The sequence below is a fragment of the Macadamia integrifolia genome, unplaced genomic scaffold (genome assembly GCF_013358625.1).
Source record: "Macadamia integrifolia cultivar HAES 741 unplaced genomic scaffold, SCU_Mint_v3 scaffold1715, whole genome shotgun sequence".
In the NCBI taxonomy this organism is placed as follows: Eukaryota; Viridiplantae; Streptophyta; class Magnoliopsida; order Proteales; family Proteaceae; genus Macadamia; species Macadamia integrifolia.
In genome coordinates, this window is record NW_024868322.1 from 20050 (window position 1) to 33152 (window position 13103).

Genomic DNA, 13103 nt, shown 5'->3' on the forward strand with positions numbered 1-13103 from the left:
ACTTAATTTTTTAACCATATTTAGTAATAATATATTTTACATGTAATTTTTATTTTACATATTAGAGCAAAGGTTTTGAATGCAAAGTAAAGTGAAATCTTATAACCAAATATGGAATGATTAGAAGTTAATGTTATAGTCACATGGGTAATGATTACATATATTTCTTTTTTAAGTATAAAAATTTCACTACCTTTCTCTTTAATTCCCCTTACAACCAAACATAGCCCCATTTAATCATGACATTATGATATAGTCTTCAATTCAAATGTGTTTTCCTACGTGATAAAATATGAAGCTCTTGAAAACTATTGTCTCCTGCTAAATCTTAGGGATCGAATCCCATTTCACATAGGGTATGGAGTTGGGTTGAGCAATTAAAGAGTAGAGAAGTAATAAGTAAGGAAAAAAGAAAGGGTAAGGAAATCTTAAAAAAAAATAGGCTAAGAAGGTGAAGAATGGATTTTTAAAAATGAGAAGATAAATACCATACCAAACACAATTCCAATTCTAAAATCATTAATGCATTCCAACTTAATGGTGTCCCAAACGCCATTCTCATCTAAGTTGAGAAAGTATTCTCCATTTTGAAAATGCATTCCAAGAATACAAGCCAGACACAGTTAACAAAAGCCCCCAAAACTTTGTCCTTCCTCTTTCATTCTACAACCGAGGCATCGGTCTGTGGTCCATCTTCCTTTATCTAGGGTTATTGCATCACAGAAAGGAACACAAAATAGTATCTAGAACTGTCAGGATCTTTAGTACTAAGTGGCGTATTCGACTGACTGGGATGCACAAGGAAGAGCTCACCATTTCAATTATAGGACCGGTCGAGGGTGAGAAGAAGAAGAAGGGGATGGAGAGGAGATCATCGGCCAAACATTCCCCAGTGAATTTCTATACTTTCTATACAAAGGAATTCTATTTCTGGTCACCATCAAGAAATTAAAATTAAAATCAAAATCAAAATCAGAATTGAAATGTTGCAAGGAGCCAAGGAGGATTGGAATTTGCACGTTTACCATATGAGAGAGAGAGAGAGAGAGAGATGTGTGAGGACGGCAATGATATTTCACCAAAGAGGCTATTACCATAAAATAAGTGATTACGGATGCTCCATAATGGAGCCTTTTGGTAGTGGATGTAGATTTCTTTTGGGATCTACTTACGTGTGTGATTGTGTAGATAACTCTTCGTTTCCAAGCACTATTTTACCTCGGTATTGGTTTCAATGACCACAAGGATATTCTTTTAATAGCTTTTGATTGAAATACCAACTACATGTCATTGTGTGGGTTATTTTAAGTTTTTATTTTTTTATTTATGTTCTTATTTTGACTTGATATTCCAACTACGTATAGAGCGCATGTTATTACATTGTTACATTGTAAACATATGTTCATCTTCTGGTTACAAAGCAATTGCATTAAACATATATTATACCATATTACATAAAAGGGCAAGAGAAATCTGCCCATCTCTGTTCCTGACGTCTAAACTCATCCGAATAGGAAAAGATCCAACTGTCCTTGTGCAAAAATAAGCACTCATACGAGGATAAGGATTGTCAGTTACACCCCTATATATATGGTGTTGGAGAATCCCAGATAGAAAACTTTGTCCTATGTTATTATCATTTTATTTATATAATTATTACAAATATTAGTACTCATTTAATTGAAATTTACGTCTTTTGCAATTAACGTTGAAATACGTTGAAATACAATGAACATCGATCGACTAGGAACACTTGAGCACATACCCTAAAGAATTCTCAATCCCCTGACATTCACTATACTAGTGCTGCGATAATAGACGATTTTCACACGGTTAATTACCGTTCAGGGCTTTCTAACTATGCTGACTGCCTTCTTTTTATATCAAGCATAAGCCACGTGCATTTTATATTTCACGTGTGGAAAACTTTATGTAACAAAAATGTTGGAAAGTCGGTGGGCTCCTGTTTGTCGGAATCCCTAATCTCTTGATCTCCACCGTTCAACCAGTGGGCCTTCTACATTTCAGGGTCAAATCAATTTTAAATGACATGAATCAGAATTCGCACATTCTCTTATCAAACGGCTAAGACCCTTTCAAATAGACCCATCAGCAAACGACTTTTTTTTTTTTTTTGAAAAAATCAGCCAACGACGAATACATTCTGACCGTAGTCGGCTATAGTCCGTAAAGCCGCCTCACAGTTGTTAAAGTTCACCCCTTCGAGTTGAGGTAGCATCACCGACAAAGGAAAATCATTGTTATCCAAGATATGTAAAATCGTATAGGTTTTATAGAAGATTGGAAGCTCATCAAGCTATTAACCATGGCGTCTGATAGCAAACCCATCGACATCGATCCAAGGAGCGGCTTCTGCAAGTCCAATTCTGTCTATTACAGCAAGCGGAAACCCATAGCCCTCCCCTGCAACGAATCACTCGATGTCACCACCTTCATCTCCTCCCGTGCCCACAATGGTAAGATCGCCTTCATCGACGCCGCCACCGGTCGCTACCTCACCTTCCCCGAAGTCTGGCGTGCGGTTGATTCCGTTGCCTCATGTCTGTCCGAGATGGGTGTTCGAAAGGGCAACGTTGTGCTCCTCCTTTCGCCCAATTCCATCTTCTTCCCAGTAATCTGCCTCTCCGTCATGTCTCTCGGCGCCATCATCACTACCACTAACCCTCTCAACACCCCTCAAGAGATCCGCAAACAGATCGCCGATTCCAAACCCATCATCGCCTTCACCACTCAACCCCTTCTCCCTAAACTCTCCGGCACGGGTCTTCCCGTCGTTCTTATCGGACAACACGACAACCTCTCAATCAAGCAGGCCAAGATCGTCTCCTCGGTTGAAGATATGATGAAGAAGGATTCGAGCGAACTCGGGAACCGAGTCAGGGAACGAGTGAAACTAGACGACACGGCAACGCTGCTCTACTCATCTGGCACCACCGGCGCCAGCAAGGGAGTGGTTTCGTCGCACCGGAACCTGATCGCGATGGTTCAGACGATCCTGAGCCGTTTCAGGTTGGAAGACGGAGAGCAGACCTTCATCTGTACCGTCCCCATGTTCCACATCTACGGTTTAGCAGCGTTCGCCTCGGGGCTACTAGCTTCAGGATCGACAATCGTGGTGCTCTCCAAATTCGAGATGGATGAGATGCTCTCCGCGATCGCCAAGTACCGGGCGACATACCTGCCGCTCGTGCCGCCGATACTGGTGGCGCTAATCAACCACGCGGAGGCGGTGAAGGCGAAATACGATCTAGGAACTCTGCAATCGGTGTTGTCTGGTGGGGCCCCCTTGAGCAAGGAAGTGATCGAGGGGTTCTTAGAGAAGTATCCGACGGTGAGAATCCTGCAAGGGTATGGGTTAACGGAGACCACAGGGATAGGGGCGTCGACAGATACGGCGGAGGAGAGCATGCGATACGGTACGGCGGGGTTGTTGTCCCCAAGCATGGAAGCAAAGATCGTTGACCCGGACACCGGAGAGGCCTTGCCGGTGAACCGGTCCGGTGAGTTGTGGCTGCGTGGACCCTCTGTCATGAAAGGTAAAAAGCTAACTTTCCAATCAAAACTGCCGGAGAGGCAGAGACTGAGTGTTAACATTACTGTATTTGTAGGGTATTTTAGCAACCCAGAAGCTACAACATCGACATTAGATTCGCAGGGATGGTTAAGGACGGGAGACATCTGTTACATCGACGAGGATGGATACATATTCGTGGTGGATAGGTTGAAGGAGCTCATCAAATACAAGGGTTATCAGGTAGATTAATTGATAGCTAATGTAGATGCCCTGATCTTGCTTATATAGAAAGACTTCATGGATAGTGCAAGCTGAGTCATTAAGTACTTCTACTCACTAATGGGTTTCACCATGACTCTGGCGGCAGGTCCCTCCAGCAGAACTAGAGGCATTGTTGCTTACCCACCCAGAGATTGCTGATGCTGCTGTCATACCGTAAGCCCCTTCTTTATTACTCACTCTCTGTTCTTTCCTTTTATGAATATCTTAGCACTTGGTAGATTGTAACGGATATAGATTATGGTGGAAAGTGGGAAAATAAGAAGGATTTGATGGTTGAAATGTGAATTTGTCTCAGGTTTCCAGATGAGGAGGTTGGGCAGTATCCCATGGCGTATGTGGTGAGAAAAGAGGGAAGCAATTTCTCCGAGGGTGCCATCATGGATTTTGTGGCCAAACAGGTGAGTTCAACACACCAGAATATATAACCCAAATACTAAAGAAAAAAGTTGACTTGTCAAACTACCAGTGGTGATATTTACATCATTTTTTCATGAAGTTACACTCTTAATATATGTGTGCAAATGCAGGTGGCTCCATACAAGAGAATTCGCAGAGTGGCATTCGTGAGTGCCATCCCTAAGAACCCATCCGGCAAGATTCTCAGGAAGGATCTTATTAAGCTTGCTACCTCAAAGCTATGAGAATTGACGAGTTGGCTTCGTCAGATTAGACAATAAAATCCCAAATCCCAAATCCCAAATCCCAAAATCCCATTTATTTTCTAGCGGAAAAATGGGATTATATTGGAATTTTTATATTGTGTGATCTTAGCAACTTTTCTGTCTCCAGTTCCGTACATGTATCTTAGAAACCGTTTATGTATATTTTTTTCTTTTTCTCATTACAAAATGCACTGTGTGCTTCCTTTTTGGAGGTGGGGGCCGGGTGATGTGGTTGGTCATCGGATTGTCACTGACTTTGGAATCGATTCCAATCTGAATCGGTTGGAATCCACCGGAATTGACAATAAACAGATTAGAATTGCCAGAATCGGCTGGATCAGTCACCGGGGTCCGGTTCCCAATTCTAAAACAACGCCGCATGGCAATCATGAAGTTTTCATATCCCCTGAGGACGCAGGCTGTGCAATTCTTGCAAAACGGTGCCAATGGTGAGAGCGGATCAGGTTCATTGGGAGAGCAATTTTGTACGTTTTTAATCAGTAGATTTTCTCTCTTTATTTAATAAATTTTAAATCTATGAATCAAGAGCGTATGAATGGAGTGGGTATAAAGCATTCAAGCTTTTAATTACTTTAGGCCCCTTCTTCTTTAAGGATAATAATGGAGTGGGAATAAAGCAGTGGGATATTTGAAGGTTTTTTAATTATAAAATTAAAAATAGAAAAAATCAGACCATGCATTTATTTTTTGGGGGTAATGTTCACTATGAGGGAGAGCATCCTTCGCACGGTCTATCACTCTCCTCTTGATGTGAATTGAGAGTGTGGATCAGGTTCTCATACAAGAACCATTCTCATACCATTCACACAGATGGAACCACCGCAAAGTTGGTTGTTGGGTGGATTTTATCTGTGCGGATGATGAGCTCTGTCTCGTACAAGGACTTGACCTAGTCTCATGAAATGACCAATATGAATAAAGGAGAGAGAGTTGTTCTCATGAAATGACCAATATGAATGAAGGAGAGAGAGTTCTCGGGGTGATGGTGGAGACTGCTCCCCCATGGAGAACACTCTACCTTTTTTTCTTTTTTTTTTTTTGACTTTTGGAAGAGGAGTTCTCTAAAAGATGATTCCTGCACTAGTGTGGGAACCAATGAGAGCACACTAGGAAGCATAACATACAATAATTGTAGTAATTACAATATTTGTTTGTTTATGTGACAAGGGAATTATCACACTTTTCTTCAAAGTCCTACTATGGTAGGATTTTGGGGAAAGGAGGGAATAAAAATTATTTTATAGAAGAGGAATAGGCATCTGGCCACTGTGCAATAAATTAGCGGGCAACAAAAGTAGGGGGCATGGGTTGGGATATCATTTAGGAGAGGCATGTGTCATTACAAGGGGTAAGAGAGAATAAACACAATTGGTGCTAAATTATGGTACACAAGCGGTGTGCGTAACATTTTTTTATTTTATTGTAAAATTGCATCTTTTACCATCATTTCTTTTCTTTGTCTTTGTTGCACCTCGACTCTGTTACATATCTAGGCTTAGGACTTTTTCTTTTACCCCTTTTTGCTCGCCAAACAAATGCGCTCTTTGTAAATTTCCAATCATTTAAATGAAAGATACTTATTAGAATTAGGTCCTAGGACTTTTATATATAACTATATATATATATATATATATATAGAGAGAGAGAGAGAGAGAGAGAGAGAGAGAGAGAGAGAGAGAGAGAGAGAGAGAGAGAGAGGCCAAAGATACGAGAGCAATGCCATATTAGGCTATTTGTCTCCTTATAGTTGGATCTCTAGTTTTTAGAATGCTCCAAATTCTACTTGAGCATCCAAGTTTGGGTCAATCTAGTAAAAATGTCTTTGACCAAGGTTCTAGCATCATGTCAAAAAAAGTCTTAAGAGATTGTGGGCACAGAGGTGTTCGTCGCATTTGACCCAAAGAAGTCCCCCAAGTAGAATCAAGATTTAGGTATGATCCGAAAAAACTAACGCAATTGTCTCTTGATGGCAGAATCAATATTAGGACTAAATTGTGCCCATGTTTTATTCAAGTTGATGGCTTGTCCAGAAAAGTGGCAATAGGTATCAAGGATGGATTGCGGCGCTCTAGCCTCGGCCATAGTAGCTTTCCCGAACAGAATTAAATCATTCGCAAATGCCATATGTGATAGGTATACCTGCTCGATTGATTTGTACTCCATGAATGGTTTTGTCCTCCATTACAATTGCTAGTTTTGAAGACACGACATCTGCGAAAAAGACCAATGGATATATTAGGAGTGGGGGTCACCCTATCGAAGACCTCAAGAAAGTTTAAAATAAGACATAGGAGTACCATTGATGAGCGCTGTCATTTGAGTAGTCTTGACGCAAAACATGACTCTTTGAACCTAGGGAGGATCGAACCCATAATTGAGGAGGGTGGATTTAAAAAATTTCCATTCAAGTCTGTCGTAGGCTTTGCTCGTATCGAGCTTGAGAGAGAAGTACCCATTTCTGCCCCTCCTTGTGTGTCTGATCTTTTTCAAGATTTCATTGTATATAAGGACGTTATCTTGGATATGCCTCCCTTTGATGAAACCATTCTGGTTTAGTGAGATTATCCAATTAAGGATAGGGCGGAGCTTGTTGACAAAGATTCTTGAAATGATTTTATAAATGAAGTTGCATAATCCAATCAGCCTAAAATCCGAAATACCTGTGGGTTGATCGACCTTGGGTATGTATGATTCATTTGACGGCCAAAAGTTCCATCGGAGAAGTTTTTGATGCAAGAGGGAACATCCTGTCTGATGATTTACCAGGTTCTGTAAGAATAGCCCGGGAAATCCGTCTGATCCTGGTGATTTGTATGCAGGCATTGAGAATATAGTAGATGTAATTTCCTCTGTTGTGACTGGCTTTAAGAGACTGGCATTGTCTTCTGGGGTGATTCTAGCTCGGATGCAGTCAAAGTAAGAGTCATCTATGTTCTGCTGATGTATGGCATAAAAGTTGCTGAAATATGTCGAAATTGCCATTCCAATCTCCTGTTCCCCTTGAATATTAAGGCCATTGATGTTAATTGAGTTGATGGAGTTCTGTGCACATCACTTGAGTGTTGATAGATGAAAGAATCTGGTGTTGCGATCCCCCAGTCTAATCGACTCAATTTGGGATTTTTGTCACCAAAAAATTTCTTCTTGATGTGCCAGACGTCGCAAAGAGGCTTGAAGGAACTTTTCCTATAAAACCCATTCATCATTTCTATGTTGTGAGAGTACTTGCAACAGAGATTCAAGAGATTTTTTGAAGTGCTCAATCTTCTGAAAAATATTTCCAATAACATTTCTGTTCCAGCTTCTGAGAGATCTTTGTAATTTCTGAAGCTTGTTGTTTAAAATGTATGAAGGGGAGCCATGAGCACTTTGATTGTCCCAGGCAGAAGTGATGGTCTCTAAGAATACTGGTTCAGAAGTCCAAAAAGCTTCAAAACAAAATGGGTGATGCACCCTTACCCTGTGTTCTTCGGTTTGCAAGATGATGGCCTTGTGATCTGAGGATGCTTAAAACTTCAAGTGAAACAGAGGAGTTAGGAAATTTATTCAGCCAATTCAAACTTGACAAAAACCTATCCAATTTCGCCTCAAGTTGCCTATCACCCGCGCCCCTCATTTCTGGTGAACATTCAAAGTTTGAAAATGAGAGAGAGTTGCAGAACCTATGGAATCTAGTGGTTGACACTTTCGTTTCAGACAAAAAGCAAACCAATGGTCTTTGTTTATTTACTAGTAGGCAAATTTCCCGCTTTGTCGAGGGTCGACCAATCCTCCACAGTTGACCACCAAGAACTTCATGGCTTCCCGGGTAACTAAGGCCGGCCACCTTAGCCTCAGATTCAGTTCGAATAGTGGAGCACTGGATGTTGTCCTTATCAGAACGAGTTGTCTTCAATGTTTATCCTTCGCCACGTGTGAAGAGTTACAGTGCTAGCGGTCATGCTCATCCATATTCGCCTGCCGCTTTTTAGGGAGGATTAGCTTCGGTTCTGCTCGGGAGAATCCTGTATGCATATGAATACCTTCGAGTGAAATTTCGGAAGGAAACGTGATGATAGGAGATTTTCCTTTCTTGTCCTTGAAACCAACCAGAATCTGATTAGTGTTGAGTTCACTGTTGAAGGTAGGAACCTGGGCATCATGCATAGGCTCTTTTTCTGGCTTACCGCTTTGTGTACATTTATATCTGAAATTGAGAAATCTTTCCTTTTCTCTCAGTTTCTTGGACCCCACAAAACTGAAAGGCCTCCTTCTGAGGTGGTGGGGGTTGGCCGGAGACACTTCTATGTGACCATGAAAATCCTCTCGCTCAACTGCCAGGGGTTTGGACGAACAACGGTTAGGAGGGAATTAAGCTTTATTGTATGGAGCCATATATAGACCAAACATTTTATTTCTCTCAGAAATTAAATTGGTTTCTTGACCCCTTACAACTATTTGTAGAAGACTTTGTATGAACCACTATCATCTCACTCCTGCTATCAATCGAGGGGAGGATTATTACTTTTATGGTCTTCTAATATTACCCTAGAGCTACTGTGGAACATAGAATGGTGTATGCATATGGTGGTCATTTACTGACTACAGTGAATGGTCTTCCTTCTTATTTTCTCACTATAATCCATTTACACCACCGACAACTCATTCCTTTTATATCCCTTCCTTGGGTTTTGGCTGGCGATTGGAATTCTATTCTAGGTCCATTGGAGAAGGTAGGAGGTTGACCCTGTACTATTTCCCAAATTCAACCTTTTATTGATTTTGTTAATGATGCAGCTCTCCTCAATCTTCCCTTCAAGGGGCCGCCTTTCACTTGGGATAATAGACAAAGAGGGATGAACCGTATAAAGGAGAGACTTGATCACTTTCTTGTTTCCAGTGAATGGCTTGCTTTACATCCTTATGCCTCTGTTCTGTTCTGTGTGAACCTGTTGCGGTCTTTGTTCATAAAGCCATTTCTCTCACTGAGGATGGCACAAATGGCTTTAGGTGTTGTCCTTTTAGATTCGAGAACTTCTGGCTTATGGAATTGAAACTTCGAGCCAAGAGGGTAGTGGATCAGCTTCTTATAAGTTAGCAATCAAATTAAGAATGTTGGGTACTAAACTTCGGTGGTGGAACAAAAATGTTGTCGGAAATCATTCTCAAAAAATTCTTCTACTACGGTCTGATTTGGGAAATTTGCAATCTCTCCCTTTTGGGCGGCAAAATTCAAGTTGGTTTGTTGAGGAAGAATATCTTTAGGCTGCTATTCACGTCTTTAGGCTGCTCTTACTCAGTCACTTACTCAAGAAGAACTTTGGGCTCAAAAATCAAGGTTACAATGGGTGAGAGAAGGAGATGCTAATACCGGATTCTTTCGCATATCCACGATTAAGAGAAGGGCTCGGAATCACATACTCTCCCTCAATCATCAGGATTTGAATATTAGCTCAGAAATTCTTAATGGTGAAGTTATCCAATCGCATTTTCAGCAAATCTATTCTTCTTCTCATAATATTATTGATGACACCTATTTTGATATCATTTGTAATTGGGTATCTGGAGAGGAAAATGATAAACTCATGGAACCTGTTACTGATGCAGAGATTCTTAGTGTCGTTAAGATTATGCTTACTTCTAAATCACCAGGGCCCGATGGATTCTGGTGGTTTCTTTCATTCAACCTAGGATATTATTGGAGCTGAAGTCTCTGCGGCTATCAAAGTTTTTTTCTCTTCGGGGACTTTTGCACGGAAGTTGAATGATACATCACTCTTATCCCAAAGGTACAACACCCCTCTTCTATCAATGATTTTTGCCCCATAAGTTTGTGCAACTTCACTTACAAGATTATTTTGAAAATTATCACCAGAAGGTTAAAGGGGGGGGGGGGGGTTTGCATAATATTATTTGCTTCAATTAGAATGATTTTATCAAGTGTAGGCACATACAAGATAATGTGTTGTTATGTCATGAAATCCTTCATTGCATCAACAAGAAAAAGAAGGGGAAATATGGATGGATGTCTATTAAATTGGATATGAACAAAGCATATGATAGGCTGGATTGGGATTTTTTGCGGAAAACTCTTGTGGCCTATGGTTTTCATGCTGAATGGATTAGAAGAGTGATGTTTTGTGTTGAATCGGTACCTATTTCTGTTCTTCTTAATGGCTGTCCTCTTTCTCCATTAGTTCCTAAAAGAGGTTTTCAGCAAGGGGATCCTCTCTCTCTCCCATATCTATTTTTCTCACGTTCTCCATGCTCAAAATCAGAAATCCATTCATGGTATTCGCATTGATAGGGGTTGTGAACCCATTTCACATGACTTTTGCAGATGACCTGATTTTGTTCGGTCAGGCTAGTAGAGGTGAAGCCCGAGCTTTTAACAGAATTATTCAACAATATTGTCATTATTCAGGTCAGTGCATTAATATCCTCAAATCCAAAGCTCAATTCAGCCTAATTTTCCTAATTCTCTTTTACGAGAATTATTTGATTTTTTTCATATCTCCAACTTCGTTTGGATTGGTAGTTGGGAATTCGTTATACAAGGAAGAGGATCAATAAGGATCAATGCTCTATGCTTTTGGCCTGTGTCAATGCTCAACTCAGCCATTGGAAATCCAAGTTTCTTAGTGTGGCGGATAGACATACTTTGACTCAATCTACATTATCATCTCTCTCGCAATACTATATGTTATGTTTTAAACTTCCTGTGGTAGTCTTGTCTAAGTTGGATGCTGGTAGCCGTAGTTTCTTTTGGTCTTTTGGGGAAAAGAAATTGATACCAACCGTAAATTAGAAAACCATTTGCTCTTTGAAGTCTTCTGGTGGCCTGAATCTAAACTTCTCATCCTCCATGAATATGGCTACTTTGTAAGAAGGCATAGGAGCATTTGCAACCATCACAGTTGTTATGGGGACAAACTATGAACGCTAAGTTCTTTCCCAGATGCTCATTCCTCAAGGCTTCTTGCCCTGTCACTGCCTCTTCAATTGCAAGGAGCTCCTCCTCAAAAGTATTTTTTTGCTAATGATGGGTATCCAGGCCTTTGGCCTTACTAGTCCTGCGGGTCCATACTGACCCCACAACCTCATGGATTGAGTCAGACTGTGGTTGAATGAGAACCATTCAACTCTCATCGAAAGCGGTGAAGAGCACTAAACACCCTCGTGTGAGTGGCCCAAGGTGTGCCTAGTGGAAGTTGAATTTAGGAGGTCCAAGTTTACGGCTAGTACCAAGTTCGTTGCTCACAAACTGCGCTACCCCCTTGGGGTATTTTTTATCAAGTTGGTTCTAGGCAAGATGTTGATCCTTGTTGGATCCCTAGAATCAAACATATGTTGCTCCGTTTCCCCTTCATTTCCAAACCCCTACAGAGGTTGCATATTTGATAGATCATTCAACTATGACTTTGATTTCTTCAGTTGTTTATCATTGGTAGCCACCGGATATTGCGGAAACCATCTTTCTATTCCTTTATCAAGCTTTGCTCAAGATGATCGCATTATTTGGGCACCAACAACATCCAGAAAGTTTTCTGTGGCTTCAACCTATAGACTTACTTGTGATGTAGCACAAGAGAAGAATCCTCTATAGTAGAAATTATGGCACGTTCCAACAGCCCCAAAAATTAAATTTAATCTATGGAAACTCATGCACAATAGACTACCTCTTCCCTCATTACTTAATGATCGAGGAATGCATCTGTTGGATATCTGCCCCTTTTGTGCTCAACATGTGGCTCAGGTTGACCACATTTTCCTTACTTGTCCTTGGTCGAAAGTTTTATGGTAGGCAAATGGTTTTGGCTCAGTTATAATGAGTTCTTCAGCCCATTCATCTATGGTTACTTATATTTTGCAGTCTAAGAACTTGACGCAGCAGTCTCGTTGGTGGGAAGCTCTTATGGCTACTACAATTTGGCTGATTTGGTTATCTTATAATGACCTTGTTCATCGGCATTCCTTACCAAATTTTCGAAGTATTCAATCTAAGTTTTTATGGATGGCCAGGGAATTTTTGCAAGTGAGGAACACCAACCCAAGACATTCTAATATCATTAACATTAGATGGTGTCCTCCTATTGAAGATATGGTGAAAGTTAATATTGATGGTGCCACCCATGGTGTTCCAGGCCAAGTTGGTGCAGGTGGAGTCTTCAAAAACTCTATGGAGATGTTCATTCTGGCTTTTGTTACATATTCAGGATCAATGTTTTCTATTGTGGCTGAAGCATGTGCTGCCCAACTTGCTTTGTGTATTGCTTTGTCAAAGGGCTACCACAACATCATTGTGGAAGGAGATAACCTTTTCATCATTGAGATCTTGCAAAGAAAGACTGAATCCATCCCTTGGTGCTTAAGACCAATTATGGGAGACTACCTTCATCTTATACCTCTTTTTGACCATATTTCTTTCCTTCATACCCACATAGAAGGAAATGATGTGGCCGATTACCTTGCTACCTATGTTGTAAACTTTAAGCTTTTTTGTTTTTGGGAGTCTTCTCTCCCATCGTTTTTGTCTCATCCTCTTTCTTTTGACTTTCGCAGTGTCACCACCCCGCGTGTTATATCTTCTTTAGTATGTTAATAAATTACTACCTATCCAAAAA

At 40.7% G+C, this 13103-nt stretch overlaps 1 protein-coding gene across 1 annotated transcript; it reads left to right on the forward strand.

The window, feature by feature from the left end:
• Positions 1-2196: 2196 nt before the first annotated feature.
• Positions 2197-4686, forward strand: LOC122064688 (probable CoA ligase CCL5). Its single transcript, XM_042628455.1, has 5 exons — positions 2197-3557; positions 3630-3775; positions 3903-3970; positions 4113-4215; positions 4345-4686. The coding sequence occupies exons 1-5, from the start codon at positions 2327-2329 to the stop codon at positions 4456-4458; spliced, it is 1662 nt and encodes a 553-aa protein (XP_042484389.1). The 5' UTR covers positions 2197-2326; the 3' UTR covers positions 4459-4686.
• Positions 4687-13103: the final 8417 nt, after the last annotated feature.

Excerpts from the sequence above, each read along its gene's own strand:
- LOC122064688 (XM_042628455.1), top strand. The coding sequence starts at position 2,327 with ATGGCGTCTGATAGCAAACCCATCGACATCGATCCAAGGAGCGGCTTC. Across the intron at positions 3,558-3,629 it reads TGGACCCTCTGTCATGAAAG|GGTATTTTAGCAACCCAGAA; the intron begins GTAAAAAGCTAA and ends CTGTATTTGTAG. Across the intron at positions 3,971-4,112 it reads GCTGATGCTGCTGTCATACC|GTTTCCAGATGAGGAGGTTG; the intron begins GTAAGCCCCTTC and ends AATTTGTCTCAG.